The 16,437-nt window shown below is 47.2% G+C and overlaps 1 protein-coding gene across 1 annotated transcript; it reads left to right on the forward strand.

The window, feature by feature from the left end:
• Window positions 1-916: 916 nt before the first annotated feature.
• On the forward strand, window positions 917-9,833 carry pfn1 (profilin 1). The gene is made up of 4 exons (XM_029656391.2): window positions 917-1,022; window positions 1,734-1,909; window positions 8,700-8,895; window positions 9,491-9,833. The coding sequence occupies exons 2-4, from the start codon at window positions 1,772-1,774 to the stop codon at window positions 9,586-9,588; spliced, it is 432 nt and encodes a 143-aa protein (XP_029512251.1). The 5' UTR covers window positions 917-1,022; window positions 1,734-1,771; the 3' UTR covers window positions 9,589-9,833.
• Window positions 9,834-16,437: the final 6,604 nt, after the last annotated feature.

Here is a 16,437-nt window from a genome sequence, read left to right on the forward strand (position 1 = left end):
CCTCTCTTCTATAAGGTTACAGGATGTGGTTCTTGCATGTCTGTCTGTCTGTCTGTCTGTCTGTCTGTCTGTCTGTCTGTCTGTCTGTCTGTCTGTCTGTCTGTCTGTCTGTCTGTCTGTCTGTCTGCATGCTTTACCCGCGATACACACACACCTTCAAACAATAACACCTGGATTCAGGAGACTGACCAAGAGGCCTGCAGTCTGACCAGACAGTTCTGAGCCATCACTCACTCACTCACGGAAGCACGCGCACACACACACACACACACACACACACACACAGTGAGTTCTGCTGGGACAGGTCTGAGAATCCCAGAGGTGTGTGAAGGACTGTGTGGAATGCTGTGCATATGCAGAAAGAGAACTGTCAACTTAACCATGACCATTCTAAAATAAATATTGGACACGTTTTAGTGGGAATAAAATATAAATTACCTACAATTTAACAAAAAACTATTTAACGGAAAATGTGTAGGAAAAGTGTATACTAGTTTGTAATTGGTGTTGTCATAAATATGAACACTTCTAATGCTGTTAGATCGCCAAAACCAAGAGAGCAAAAAACGTCCTCAAGAGAATGACAGGACGTCGTTTGCAGCAGCATGATACAATTGCGCCCTATGTAAATCCCCGTGCGCTTCTGAGAGTCCGCTGACCCGTTCATCAGGACACAACGATGTGCAACGTTTAATGAAAGGGTAATGGTGCTGTACTGAACGACCAGTTGTTCTGAACGACCAGTTGAAAATCGTTGTAATTAAGGTGACCCGGAGGGGACTGGTCTAGAGTGCTGCTGTACGAATTTTGCTGCAGCCTACGAGACTGTTGAATAAATGTTTTTTTGGGGGAAAGGGGCCTTCAGTACTCTACATAACGGAATGAAACGTTGAGTGAACTGAACGCAGCCCGGATTTTCTCTGCCTGAATGAGGAAGTCCGGAGGTGTGGGCGCGACACCGTATATAATCGCGCGCCTGCTCTTCCTCCTGCTTCACTCCCCGGTCCCTGCGAGCCGCTCAGGTAAGAACGTTATGGTTCTACACATTGGCCTACACGTATTTATGACTATTTATTCTCTGTGGTGATTTGTGTTACATTCTACATTTTAATCCCACTGTGAATATTTTATGCAGTAGGAATGTTGAGAATGTTGGTTCCTCTTCTCCCTCTCATCCACCCCACCTCTCTTCTCCGTCTCCCTCTCATCCACCCCACCCCTCTTCTCCGTCTCCCTCTCGTCCACCCCACCTCTCTTCTCCATCTCCCTCTCCTCCACCCCACCCCATCTCTTCCTCTCATCCACCCCACCCCTCTTCTCCGTCTCCCTCTCATCCACCCCACCCCTCTTCTCCGTCTCCCTCTCATCCACCCCACCCCTCTTCTCCGTCTCCCTCTCATCCACCCCACCCCTCTTCTCCGTCTCCCTCTCGTCCACCCCACCTCTCTTCTCCGTCTCCCTCTCCTCCACCCCACCCCATCTCTTCCTCTCATCCACCCCACCTCTCTTCTCTGTCTCCCTCTCCTCCACCCCACCTCTCCCTCTCGTCCACCCCACCTCTCTTCTCCGTCTCCCTCTCCTCCACCCCACCCCACCTCTTCCTCTCATCCACCCCACCTCTCTTCTCCGTCTCCCTCTCCTCCACCCCACCTCTCTTCTCCGTCTCCCTCTCCTCCACCCCACCCCACCTCTTCCTCTTATCCACCCCACCTCTCTTCTCCGTCTCCCCCTAGTCTATAGGTGTTTATAGTCCAATCAGTGCTGTAGAACCATGGCGTGGGATGGCTATATAACCAACCTGATGGCGGGAACACCTCCCTTTGTGCAAGAGGCAGCAATCTGTGGTTCTGAAGTGGGGAAGGAGTCGGTCTGGGCCTCAACACCTGGAGGTCAACTGGCTAATGTGACGGTAAGTAGGCTAGCTAACGTGTGTGTGTGTGTGTGTGTGTGGTGTACCTAGTCATAGGTGGTTGGCTTAATGGTTTACTAGTTTGGGGGTTTGATGTTTCCTGGCAGCTCTGACATCAGGGGTGTGTTTTTCTGTAGTTGACCAACCAGGGAGTAGCCAACTGACAGGGAGGGGTGGAGAGAGACAATTGCATTGCTTTGAGAATGTTAACATGTGTTTCCCATGCCAATAGAGCCCAAGAATTCAATTGGAGGGGCAATTTTGACACGGTCACATCAACAAGCAGTTGGTTCTGGTTCTTTATAAACAGTATAGAATATTTTGTCAAGTTATTACTCTCTGTGACCTTGTATTGTACTTAACTATTCATACTGCAGAATGGTGTCTGTGCTAGTTCCGTGTTTTCAGTTAGATTCTCAGCTCCTTATTTGGTCATGTTGCACACAGCAACTTGACACACACACCGCAACATATAGGAAGTGAAGAGAGCCTCTTCTGAGCCACTTCCCCCATCGAGAACGTCTGCCACACACACCTACAGCCAGTCACATGAGGAGCATGAAGATGTGTGTGTGTGTGTCACAGACATTTTCAGGGTTTGGAAAGCTCAGGGTGGTGGGTGTGGTGTTTGTAAACAAACCTGCAGTCTTTCTCCAGAATGCTCTAACTCGCACACGCACACGCACGCACACAAATTGAGCAAACAGTAGGCATGCAGATTACCCAAGAGGAGAGAGGGAGACATTTTGGTAGAAGAGAATCATCGTCAATGTCCAGAGTTTCTTTGACAGTTTCTCTGAAACAGGCAAGTCTCTCCCACTCCCCTTCCCCCTCTTTCTCTCTTCTCTCTCTCTTTCTTCTCTCTCCCTCCTCTCTTATCTCTTCCCCCTCTCTCTCGCTCTCTCTCGTGGTTACATTTTCAGGAAGTCAGTTGAACTCTGAAGACAACATCGTGTGTTTTGAGGACAAGTCAGTACTTGTGCAGAGTTCTCCTCTCTTTCCCCTGTCAGGACTTGCATATTCTTTCTCTCTCTCTCCATTTTGTTTTTCTTTCTTTCTCTCTCGCTCTCTTTCCACCTCTTCTCTCAATCTCTCTGTTGCGTGTCTGTGAGTGTACATGCTTGCACGCGTGTGTGTTTGTGACCACTTCCTCTCAGTGCTGAAGTGATCTCTAGGCTGTTGGTAGTAACATAGTGGTGAAATACTGTCTCTTAGTGGTGAAGTGCAGTACCACTGGAGATAGATGGACTATAGCTAACTCAGGGGCATTGTGGTTAAAGACTGGTAGGTTGGGGGTTTCATCCCCAGTTAAATTATGCACACTGACAATACCAAACACGTTTCGCAGGCATTTTGCTGATATCGTTCATTATGATAAGTAGCTTGTAGTAGAGAAATGTGAAGTTTGAAATTAAAAAGTTATAGCCCTTTATGGCTGTTAATGGGACAATTGATGGCTACAACCGTCTAACTAGTAGTACTAGTTTAAAGGAGAATAACAAACTGCTTCACATGAATGTTTTAAACTTCTCCTTCCTTATCGCATCAATTCAGAAAATGTATCCTGATATGGATATTTGTCCCAGCTCTGTTAGGGAGATCGATTAGTGGTAAGGCACTTCCTTAGACTAGTGTCCTGTCCAGGGGGTGTCCTGTACATCAAGCTGTCTCTCTACAGAAACAGGAGATAGACTAGTGTCCTGTCCAGGGGGTGTCCTGTATGGGCAGTTCTGGCTGGGACAAGGCTTATACGCAGTTCTGGCTGGGACGAGGCTTATGGGCAGTTCTGGCTGGGACAAGGCTTATAGGCAGTTCTGGCTGGGACAAGGCTTATGGGCAGTTCTGGCTGGGACGAGGCTTATGGGCAGTTCTGGCTGGGACAAGGCTTATAGGCAGTTCTGGCTGGGACAAGGCTTATGGGCAGTTCTGGCTGGGACGAGGCTTATGGGCAGTTCTGGCTGGGACGAGGCTTATGGGCAGTTCTGGCTGGGACGAGGCTTATGGGCAGTTCTGGCTGGGACAAGGCTTATGGGCAGTTCTGGCTGGGACAAGGCTTATGGGCAGTTCTGGCTGGGACAAGGCTTATGGGCAGTTCTGGCTGGGACAAGGCTTATGGGCAGTTCTGGCTGGGACAAGGCTTATGGGCAGTTCTGGCTGGGACGAGGCTTATGGGCAGTTCTGGCTGGGACAAGGCTTATGGGCAGTTCTGGCTGGGACGAGGCTTACTTAGCTATAGCAAAACCTTTACACATATTTAGTTTGTGTGTGTTTGTGTATCGGGTCTAAGCTGGAGGTTCAGGATGGGGCATGACTGGACTGGAAGTGTTGGAATTCCTTAGCTGGAAATCTGGGACATTTTGGGGGGAGGGGAGAGTTAGAGAGAAAGGTGAGGGGGGGTAGAGGAAGAAGAAGAAGAAGAAGAAGAAGAAGAGATTGATGGGAGTGAAAAGTTTGAATCCTTCTAAAAAAAAAATATCAGGAACTTGTTTGAGCATGTACTTTATATTTTCCTGTCTCCCCTCTCTGAGGGTGTGTATAATTAAAAAATGTTCATATATACTGTATCATAAGAAATACTGCAGTCATCCACGAGATATTTTTCTCGTTACATAGATTATGTAAATACGGCTAGTTAATGTACTTTAGGGTATGTGTGCCGAATGACACCATATTTCCTATTTAGTCATTTTGACCAGGGTCCGTGAGGCTGTAGGTGACAGGGTCCGTGAGGCTGTAGGTGACAGGGTCCGTGAGGCTGTGAGGCTGACAGGGTCCGTGAGGCTCCGTGAGGCTGAGGTGACAGGGTCCGTGAGGCTGTTTCCGCTGTTTGCACACCAGTGAGTTGAGTTAACTTTGTAGTGCGTCTAGCTCAGGGCTGCCCAACCCTGTTCCTGGAGAATTTAGTACATCTGATTGTACTTATTAGCTGACCCTGACCTTTATTAGCTGACCTTTATTAGCTGACCTTTATTAGCTGACCTTTATTAGCTGACCTTTATTAGCTGACCCTGACCTTTTATTAGCTGACCCTGACCTTTATTAGCTGACCTTTATTAGCTGACCCTGACCTTTATTAGCTGACCCTGACCTTTATTAGCTGACCTTTATTAGCTGACCTCCCACCGTACCTTCTCCGCTGTGCAATCTGGTTTCCGAGCCGGTCACGGGTGCACCCCAGCCACGCTCAAGGCACTAAACGATATCATAACCACCATCGATAAAAGACAGTACTGTGCAGCCGTCTTCATCGACCTTGCCAAGGCTTTCGACTCTGTCAATCACCATATTCTTATCGGCAGACTCAGTAGCCTCGGTTTTTCTGATGACTGCCTTGCCTGGTTCACCAACTACTTTGCAGACAGAGTTCATTGTGTCAAATCGGAGGGCATGCTGTCCGGTCCTCTGGCAGTCTCTATGGGGGTGCCACAGGGTTCAATTCTCGGGCCGACTCTTTTCTCTTTATATATCAATGATGTTGCTCTTGCTGCGGGCGATTCCCTGATCCACCTCTACGCAGACGACACCATTCTATATACTTACGGCCCGTCCTTGGACACTGTGCTATCTAACCTCCAAACGAGCTTCAATGCCATACAACACTCCTTCCGTGGCCTCCAACTGCTCTTAACCGCTAGAAAAACCAAATGCATGCTTTTCAACCGTTCGCTGCCTGCACCCGCACGCCTGACCAGCATCACCACCCCGGATGGTTCCGACCTTGAATATGTGGACATCTATAAGTACCTAGGTGTCTGGCTAGACTGTAAACTCTCCTTCCAGACTCATATCAAACATCTCCAATCGAAAATCAAATCTAGAGTCGGCTTTCTATTCCGCAACAAAGCCTCCTTCACTCACGCCGCCAAACTTACCCTAGTAAAACTAACTATCCTACCGATCCTCGACTTCGGCGATGTCATCTACAAAATTGCTTCCAACACTCTACTCAGCAAACTGGATGCAGTTTATCACAGTGCCATCCGTTTTGTCACTAAAGCACCTTATACCACCCACCACTGCGACCTGTATGCTCTAGTCGGCTGGCCCTCGCTACATATTCGTTGCCAGACCCACTGGCTCCAGGTCATCTACAAGTCCATGCTAGGTAAAGCTCCGCCTTATCTCAGTTCACTGGTCACGATGGCAACACCCACCCGTAGCACGCGCTCCAGCAGGTGTATCTCACTGATCATCCCTAAAGCCAACACCTCATTTGGCCACCTTTCGTTCCAGTTCTCTGCTGCCTGTGACTGGAACGAATTGCAAAAATCGCTGAAGTTGGAGACTTTTATCTCCCTTACCAACTTCAAACATCTGCTATCTGAGCAGCTAACCGATCGCTGCAGCTGTACATAGTCTATCGGTAAATAGCCCACCCATTTTTACCTACCTCATCCCCATACTGTTTTAATTTATTTACTTTTCTGCTCTTTTGCACACCAATATCTCTACCTGTACATGACCATCTGATCACTTATCACTCCAGTGTTAATCTGCAAAATTTTAATTATTCACCTACCTCCTCATGCCTTTTGCACACAATGTATATAGACTCCCTTTTTTCTACTGTGTTATTGACTTGTTAATTGTTTACTCCATGTGTAACTCTGTGTTGTCTGTTCACACTGCTATGCTTTATCTTGGCCAGGTCGCAGTTGCAAATGAGAAATTGTTCTCAACTAGCCTACCTGGTTAAATAAAGGTGAAAAATATATATATATATTAGCTGACCCAGACCTTTATTAGCTGACCCTGACCTTTATTAGCTGACCCAGACCTTTATTAGCTGACCTTTATTAGCTGACCCTGACCTTTATTAGCTGACCCAGACCTTTATTAGCTGACCCAGACCTTTATTAGCTGACCTTTATTAGCTGACCCTGACCTTTATTAGCTGACTTTTATTAGCTGACCCAGACCTTTATTAGCTGACCCTGACCTTTTTTAGCTGACCTTTATTAGCTGACCCTGACCTTTATTAGCTGACCCTGACCTTTATTAGCTGACGCTGACCTTTATTAGCTGACTTTTATTAGCTGACCCTGACCTTTTATTAGCTGACCTTTATTATCTGACCCTGACTTTTATTAGCTGACCTTTATTAGCTGACCTTTATTATCTGACCCTGACTTTTATTAGCTGACCTTTATTAGCTGACCTTTATTAGCTGACCTTTATTAGCTGACCTTTATTAGCTGACCTTTATTAGCTGACCCTGACCTTTATTAGCTGACCTTTATTAGCTGACCCTGACCTTTATTTGCTGACCCTGACCTTTATTTGCTGACCCTGGCCTTTATTGGCTGACCTTTATTAGCTGACCCTGACCTTGGTTGTGTTCCCCTACTCAGACTTTGCATTCATCAACCAATGGTTGTGCCATGTCATCGACAGTGCAGTCAGACACCAGATTGCTGTAACATTATGTGTTTAGCTGATAGGTAAAATACCTATCCAGGCGTAAGATCTCGAATGTGTCAGCAACATCTAAGCAGGCAAACAACCCTTGTCTATCTGAATCAGATTCGTTAGGTTATGGTTGGACTAACCCTACAGTACAGGAAGGTAGATCACCAGGAACAGGGTAGATCTCCAGGAACAGGGTAGATCTCCAGGAACAGGGTAGATCTCCAGGAACAGGGTAGATCTCCAGGAACAGGGTAGATCTCCAGGAACAGGGTAGGTCTCCAGGAACAGGGTAGGGTGGGTCTCCAGGAACAGGGTAGGGTGGGTCTCCAGGAACAGGGTAGGGTGGATCTCCAGGAACAGGGTAGGGTAGATCTCCAGGAACAGGGTAGGGTGGATCTCCAGGAACAGGGTAGGGTAGATCTCCAGGAACAGGGTAGGGTAGATCTCCAGGAACAGGGTAGGGTAGATCTCCAGGAACAGGGTAGGGTAGATCTTCAGGAACAGGGTAGGGTGGATCTCCAGGAACAGGGTAGGGGTAGATCTCCAGGAACAGGGTAGGGTAGATCTCCAGGAACAGGGTAGATCTCCAGGAACAGGGTGGGGGTAGAGGGGTAGATCTCCAGGAACAGGGTAGGGTAGATCTCCAGGAACAGGGTAGGAACAGGGTAGATCTCCAGGAACAGGGTAGGGTAGATCTTCAGGAACAGGGTAGGGTAGATCTCCAGGAACAGGGTAGGGTAGATCTCCAGGAACAGGGTAGGGTAGATCTCCAGGAACAGGGTAGGGTGGATCTCCAGGAACAGGGTAGGGTAGATCTCCAGGAACAGGGTAGATCTCCAGGAACAGGGTAGGGTAGATCTCCAGGAACAGGGTAGGGTAGATCTCCAGGAACAGGGTAGGGTGGATCTCCAGGAACAGGGTGGGGTGGATCTCCAGGAACAGGGTAGATCTCCAGGAACAGGGTAGGGTGGATCTCCAGCTGGGTAGAACAGGGTAAGGAACAGGGTAGATCTCCAGGAACAGGGTACTACCACTAGGTGGCACTGCAGGGTGTTGACGGCAACAGAGACAGAGGAGTAGCAGTGGCAATGTGCATTGAATGTGACTGTTAGTGAAATGAGTGAGCTTCTGCATAGCTTGATGATTGAGTTGATTAGTGAACTCAGCTGTGTGGTGCGAAGGCACAAACAAAAAGGTCCCTCTGTCACCCTCTCTCTAACTTTTCTACCATGTGTAATGTGTATACTGAACGTCTGTAGACCATTGAAATGTATGAGGGATGCAGCCAGTCCTCCAGGTTGTGCAGCAGCTCCTACATTATTTGATGAGAACTCTGATGGGTCTGTGTGTTTTATGACAAAGTATTGATTCCCTCCCCCAGGTTGCAGAGATCAAGGCGATGATGTCATTGGATCGTTCTCCTCTCTTCGCCAGTGGTCTTCATCTCGGTGGGAACAAGTGTACTGTCCTGAGAGATAATCTCCACAACGACGAGGATAACACTTTAGATGTGAAGATGAGGCCCACTGCTACTGATCCCCTCTCCTACAGCATCACCATCGCCAAGACTGGAAAGAGTATGAAACACACACACACACACAGTCTTCTGTACATCATCCGATGTTGTCCTGTATTGGATTATACGGTTTATTGGGTACACCACCCGGGACGGTTTATTAGGTACACCACCCGGGACGGTTTATTAGGTACACCACCCGGGACGGTTTATTAGGTACACCACCCGGGACGGTTTATTAGGTACACCACCCGGGACGGGTTATTGGGTACACCACCCGGGACGGTTTATTGGGTACACCACCCGGGACGAGTTATTGGGTACACCACCCGGGACGGTTTATTGGGTACACCACCCGGGACGGTTTATTAGGTACACCACCCGGGACGGGTTATTGGGTACACCACCCGGGACGGTTTATTGGGTACACCACCCGGGACGAGTTATTGGGTACACCACCCGGGACGGTTTATTGGGTACACCACCCGGGACGGTTTATTAGGTACACCACCCGGGACGGTTTATTGGGTACACCACCCGGGACGGGTTATTGGGTACATATTGAAAAAGGTAATATATAAAGGAGTCTCTCTCTCTCTTTCTATCCCTCTCTCTTTCTATCTCTCTCTCTTTCTATCCCTCTCTCTATCTCTCAGCTCTGATCATTGTTAAAGGGATGAAGGACATTCCTGGAGGAAAGATCAACATAAAGGCCTCTGACATGAAGCAATACCTGAAGACGAATGGCTACTAACGCTTGACCCCTGACCCCGACACTCCCCTTAGATGCTGGTCTTGGTTCAGTTTAGCATTCCCCCACTAATGGTTAAGGTTAGGATTTGGGGGGAAGCTCATCTGTGCCTAGTGGAAATGTCATCCCAGCAGCCTCAGTGCCTTGTTGTTTTTTGATGATGATGATGATGATGATGATGATATGCAAATGATCAAACATGTGAAATTATCATAGTGGCAAATAAACAGATTTATTGTAAGAAAATATTTATTTTGACTGATGATTTAATTATTTATTGAGGAGGATGTACTTACTGTGATGTGTAGTTAAATGACTAAAATGTTAATGGTAAGTGTGTGTCGGTGTCTCTCTATCTGTGTCTTTCTCTAGATCCATATGTATAACCAGGTCACGCTGCAGTGTTCAACCTGGGGACTGTTAACCCACTCAACAGTTACATATGTACAGCTAACTACGTACAGTTTGGAAAGTATTCAGACCTCTTGAATTTTCCAGATTTTGTTACATTTCAGACTTAGTTTAAAATGCATTCAATTGTTGTTTCCCCTCATCTGTCTACACTCAATACTACACTCAGTCTACACGAATGTATTAAATAAAAAAATTGAAATATTACATTTATAGAAGTATTCAAGCCATTTACTCAGTACTTTATTGAAGCATCTTTGGCAGCGATTACAGCCTCGAGTCTTGGGTATGACTACATGCTTGGCACACCTGTATTTGGGGAGTTTCTCCCATTCTTCTCTGCAGATCCTCTCAAGCTCTGTCAGGTTGGATGGGGAGCGTTGCTGCACAGCTATTTTCAGGTCTCTCCAGAGATGTTCGATCGGGTTCAAGTCTGGGCTCTTGTGCTTAGGGTCGTTGCCCTATTGGAAGGTTAACCTTCACCCCAGTCTGAGGTCCTGAGCGCTCTGGAGCAGGTTTTCATCAAGGATCTCTGTACTTTGCTCCATTCATCTTTCCCTTGATCCTGACTAGTCTCCCAGTCTCTGCGACTGAAAAACATTCCCACACCATGCTTCACCATAGGGATGGTGCCTTGTTTCCCCCAGACGTGATGCTTGGCATTCAGGCCAAAGAGTTCCATCTTGGTTTCATAAGACCAGAGAATCTTGTTTCTCATCTGAGAGTCTTTTAGGTGCCTTTTGGCAAACACCAAACGGGCTGTCACGTGCCTTTTTACTGATGAGTGGCTTCTGTCAGAGCACTCTACCATTATGGCCTGATTGGTGGAGTGCTGCAGAGATGGTTGTCCTTCTGGAAGGTTCTCCCATCTCCACAGAGGAACTCTGTAGCTCTGTCAGAGTGACCATCGGGTTCTTGGTCACCTCCCTGACCAAGTCCCTTCTCCCCTGATTGCTCAGTTTGGCCGGGCGACCAGCTCTAGGAAGAGTCTTGTTCCAAACTTCTTCCATTTAAGAATGATGGAGGCAACTGTGTTCTCGGGGTCCTTCAATGCTGCAGAAATGTTTTGGTCCCCTTCCCCAGATCTGTGCCTCGACACAATCCTGTCTCGGAGCTCTACAGACAATTCCTTCGACCTCATGGATTGGTTTTTGCTCTGACATGCACTGTCAACTGTGGGACCTTATATAGACAGGTGTGCCTTTCCAAATCCTGTCCAATCAATTGAATTTACCACAGGTGGACTCCAATCAAATTGTAGAAACATCTCAAGGATGATCAATGTAAACAGGATGCACCTGAGCTCAATTTACAGTCTCATAGCAAAGAGTCTGAATACTTATGTAAATAAAGTACTTGTGTATTTTTAATACATTTGCAAACATTTCTAAAAACCTGTTTTTGCTTTGTCATTATGATGTATTGTTTGTAGATTGAGGAAAAATATTAATTTAATCCATTTTAGAATAAGGCTGTAACGTAACAAAATGTGGAAAAAGTCAAGGGGTCTGAATACTTTCCGAATGCACTGTATCTCTATGACGTATCTGTGTACCCATTTACACTCTGTCTGTAACGAACTACGTATATCTGAACTCAGCAACAAAAACAAACGTCTTCACTCTCAACTGCGTTTATTTTCAGCAAACTTAAATTGTGTAAATATTTGTATGAACATAAGATTCAACAACTGAGACATAAATTGAACAAGTTCCACAGACATGTGACTAACAGAAATGGAATAATATGTCCCTGTACAAAAGGGGGGGGGGTCAAAATCAAAAGTAGCCATCAGTATCTGGTGTGGCCACCAGCTGCATTAAGTACTGCAGTGCATCTCCTCATCATGGACTGCACCAGATTTGCCAGTTCTTGCTGTGAGATGTTACCCCACTCTTCCACCAAGGCACCTGCAAGTTCCCGGACAGGGTACCACATGAGGGAGGAGGATGTCTTCCCTGTAAAGCACAGCGTTGAGATTGCCTACAATGACAAGCTCAGTCCGATGATGCTGTGGCCCCGGAACCTCTACCTCCAAATCGATCCCGCTCCAGAGATCAGGCCTCGGTGTAACGCTCATTCCTTCGACGATAAACGCGAATCCGACCATCGCCCCAGGTGAGACAAGACCGCGACTCCTCAGTGAAGAGCATTTTCTGCCAGTCCTGTCTGGTCCAGCAACGGTGGGTTTGTGCCGATAGGCGACGTTGTTGCCGGTGATGTCTGGTGAGACCCTTCCTTACAACAGGCCTACAAGCCCTCAGTCCAGCCTCTCTCAGCCTATTGCGGACAGTGAGCACTGATGGAGGGATTGGGCGTTCCTGCTGTAACTCAGGCAATTGTTGTTGCCATCCTGTACCTGTCCCGCAGGTGTGATGTTCGGATGTACCGATCCTGTGCAGGTGTTGTTACACGTGGTCTGCCACTGCGTGTCTCTTTCTGCTCGTCAGTTCTAGTCATCCTTCTCTCTGTCATCTCATCTCTTCTTTCTCCCCTCTATCTTGTGTTCTCAAGTACTCCTCCCTACCCTTTCTCCCCCTCTCTTCTATAAGGTTACAGGAAGTGGTTCTTGCATGTCTGTCTGTCTGTCTGTCTGTCTGTCTGTCTGTCTGTCTGTCTGTTTGTCTGTCTGTCTGCATGCTTTACCCGCGATACACACACACACCTTCAAACAATGACACCTGGATTCAGGAGACTGACCAAGAGGCCTGCAGTCTGACCAGACAGTTCTGAGCCATCACTCACTCACTCACGGAAGCATGCGCACACACACACACACACACACAGTGAGTTCTGCTGGGACAGGTCTGAGAATCCCAGAGGTGTGTGAAGGACTGTGTGGAATGCTGTGCATATGCAGAAAGAGAACTGTCAACTTAACCATGACCATTCTAAAATAAATATTGGACGCGTTTTAGTGGGAATAAAATATAAATTACCTACAATTTAACAACAAATAATTTAACGGAAAATTTGTAGGAAAAGTGTATACTAGTTTGTAATTGGTGTTGTCATAAATATTAACACTTCTAATGCTGTTAGATCGCCAAAACCAAGAGAGCAAAAAACGTCCTCAAGAGAATGACAGGACGTCGTTTGCAGCAGCATGATACTATGTAAATCCCCGTGCGCTTCTGAGAGTCCGCTGACCCGTTCATCAGGACACAACGGTGTGAAACGTTTAATGACAGGGTAATGGTGCTGTACTGAACGACCAGTTGTTCTGAACGACCAGTTGAAAATCGTTGTAATTAAGGTGACCCGGAGGGGACTGGTCTAGAGTGCTGCTGTACGAATTTTGCTGCAGCCTACGAGACTGTTGAAGAAATGTTTTTTTGGGGGGAAAAGGGGCCTTCAGTACTCTACATAACGGAATGAAACGTTGAGTGAACTGAACGCAGCCCGGAGTTTCTCTGCCTGAATGAGGAAGTCCGGAGGGGTGGGCGTGACACCGTATATAATCGCGCGCTGCGAGCCGCTCAGGTAAGAACGTTATGGTTCTACACATTGGCCTACACGTATTTATGACTATTTATTCTCTGTGGTGATTTGTGTTACATTCTACATTTTAATCCCACTGTGAAGATTTTATGCAGTAGGAATGTTGAGAATGTTGGTTCCTCTTCTCCCTCTCATCCAACCCACCTCTCCCTCTCGTCCACCCCACCCCACCTCTCCCTCTCCTCCACCCCACCCCACTTCTCTGTCTCCCTCTCCTCCACCCCACCTCTCTTCTCTGTCTCCCTCTCATCCACCCCACCTCTCTTCTCCCTCTCGTCCACCCCACCCCACCTCTCCCTCTCGTCCACCCCACCCCACCTCTCCCTCTCCTCCACCCCACCTCTCCCTCTCCTCCACCCCACCTCTCTTCTCTGTCTCCCTCTCCTCCACCCCACCTCTCTTCTCTGTCTCCCTCTCGTCCACCCCACCCCACCTCTACCTCTCCTCCACCCCACCTCTCTTCTCTGTCTCCCTCTCCTCCACACCACCTCTCTTCTCTGTCTCCCTCTCATCCACCCCACCTCTCTTCTCTGTCTCCCTCTCATCCACCCCACCTCAGAGAGTAATAGGATACGGCATGTGTCAAAATTGATTGATTGCTGACCTTATGACCTGATGACATGTACAGAATATGTGCCCCCGCCCCGCCCCCCTGTTCGTGTGGTCATGTGTTAGAGGGTGTTTGAACTTTTGGGGCCCATGCCCCCCTCCACCCCCCAGTTTTATCTCCCTTATGGTTGTTATCTATGAAGCAGGAATGTCTGGGGCTATAGATAGCGCTGGGGCCTCAGCATTATAAATGTCCAGAACAAGGCTTGCGAAACCCAGAACCGTGAACCCTATTTTTTAAACATGGATTTTGCGATCAGTGGCAAAGCTGTGATGACTGTAGCCTCGGAGGCAGGACCGCGTCTGAAACATCGAGAAAGGGCAAAGTATACAGCCGCAATATACGATGCACCAAAAAAGCGGTTTTTAAACGTGTATAGAACCCAGATACCGCCCGCAACGGTGCTGAAAGATGAAGTGTTGATGTCTAACGGACAGCATTGGGGGCATCTGTTTGATTACTTGGCCTGTAGCGTGAAACTCTATACGTTAGCCGAAGGAGAAGAATATACCGACCAGAAATTAGGCGTGACTTATGATGTTGAAGACTGGACGGTTTTTCGACAGGTTTTGTGTCCCGAACTGAGCCGTATCACCAAGGGTTACAGCTTGTTCACAGGCTACGAGACCCGTTGGGAAGGTACCCCGGACACCTCAGGAAGAGTATTTCACAGAGTTAAATTACAACGTATAAATGGACGGCCTTGCGGGTGCGTGGAATTATACGTCAGCACCGCGGAAATCCGAAACCAAAACATCAGGGCTGGCGGTTCGGACGGGGATTTCCGGCCGAATGCTTATACCCCTTAAAAGCTGGCCTTTAATGGAATTGCAAATGTTGGAGCTGTTGGACTCTCTGTTTGTACAGAGCCAAAAGCGCCAGAGCATTGTACGGATAAAGAAGTGCATAATATATACGAATCCTGAGGATTACGACTCAAAGCAACCCCAAGAAGATACAACGTCAGGAGAGGCAGCCCCAAAGAAAGCGAGGTAAGCTGTGTTGTTAACCCCGCCCAGATACCCCGAGGGTTGGTTCAAGAATAAAAAGGCTGGTTCTTAAAACCTACAGTTCTTAACCTACGCATTGACCATGGATATTCCTAACGCATACCCGAACTCCGAAACGGCCTGGGCTCCCGACACTAAGGATTGTATGCCTCGCAGCCCTCCATTCTACTCCCCCCTGGCAAGACCCTCGACACCCCCTACCTGTACACAACCTGAGGACGTGTTTGATGGGGTGGTCAGTACTATTTTTGTTGACACAATCAAGGCCTCAGTAGCCGCGCTTTTAGACGTGGTGATTGGAGAATATATACGAGAAAAATGCATCGGTTGTGAGATTAATCACCCCAGCCAGCGAAGGCACCCCTGCCTATACGATCCCCCAAGATACTACTTCTTCAACAATTTTGAGGCGCTGGTGAAAAGACTTTGGTCCCGCCGGTTTATACCATCGCTGGTCAGAGCCCTGGAGGCTATGGGCCTTGTGCCGTCTATCCCCAGAGTTTACGGGGTAACCGAAGCATTCCTACACGAGCTAAAGGAGGCAATTCACATACACCAGAAACTCAAAGAAATCCGACACACCCTGGTGGAGGATAACAAATACAGGGAGGCTGTGGTGTCGGATGTGTTGGCTTTCTGGCTCAATAAACCCCAAGAGCCCGAGTGACATTTTTGTTATTTAGATGTAGAGCAATGGGTAACTATATGTATACGATGTTAGATAGAATAAATACATTTTTTCTTTTGAGAGAACTTACTAGTGTTATGCATCAAATTATTGAAAATAAAGTGAACAATGTCTCGTTCTACAAAACCCCCAATTCCGGGGCTAATGTAGAGCGTGTTTTGAAAATGGACCAAATCATGACTCATGTACGCCATGCTGGCGAGGTTCTACAATGGACACAAATGGTAACCCGGCTTGGTGGTGATTCTGAAGAACTAGAAACAACCTTGTCTAAGATTTTACTTTATTTGTTTGAAACACCCTTTAATTGTACCATGTATCATATTTGTTGTTTATATACTTTTATAGCGGATGTGTCTGTTGTAAAAATTCAGCGAAACAAACCTGTTAATCTAAACCAAATATACAAGGTTTTACATGATTCGATCATAGAGAAAGGGGGGGCATGTATCCTGCAACGAATTAGGGATTGTCTGTATACGTAATACCTAATGTTTTCATGAAAATAAAAATCCCAAAAATGAAAATGAAATGTTGTTGTTATTTGAAAGTGGCTCATTAACATTATTGTACCTCAGAGAGGCAAGAAGGATGGCAGAGCAGATTTTGAAAAACATTTATTATAATCCCTC

The sequence above is a fragment of the Oncorhynchus nerka genome, linkage group LG8 (assembly GCF_034236695.1).
Source record: "Oncorhynchus nerka isolate Pitt River linkage group LG8, Oner_Uvic_2.0, whole genome shotgun sequence".
Classification (NCBI taxonomy): domain Eukaryota; kingdom Metazoa; phylum Chordata; class Actinopteri; order Salmoniformes; family Salmonidae; genus Oncorhynchus; species Oncorhynchus nerka.

What these genes read in the sequence shown, in the direction of transcription:
- pfn1 (XM_029656391.2), top strand. Translation starts at nt 1,772, where the DNA reads ATGGCGTGGGATGGCTATATAACCAACCTGATGGCGGGAACACCTCCC. An exon ending in GTCAACTGGCTAATGTGACG is followed by an intron (nt 1,910 to 8,699) that starts GTAAGTAGGCTA and finishes TCCCTCCCCCAG; the next exon opens with GTTGCAGAGATCAAGGCGAT. An exon ending in CATCGCCAAGACTGGAAAGA is followed by an intron (nt 8,896 to 9,490) that starts GTATGAAACACA and finishes TCTATCTCTCAG; the next exon opens with CTCTGATCATTGTTAAAGGG.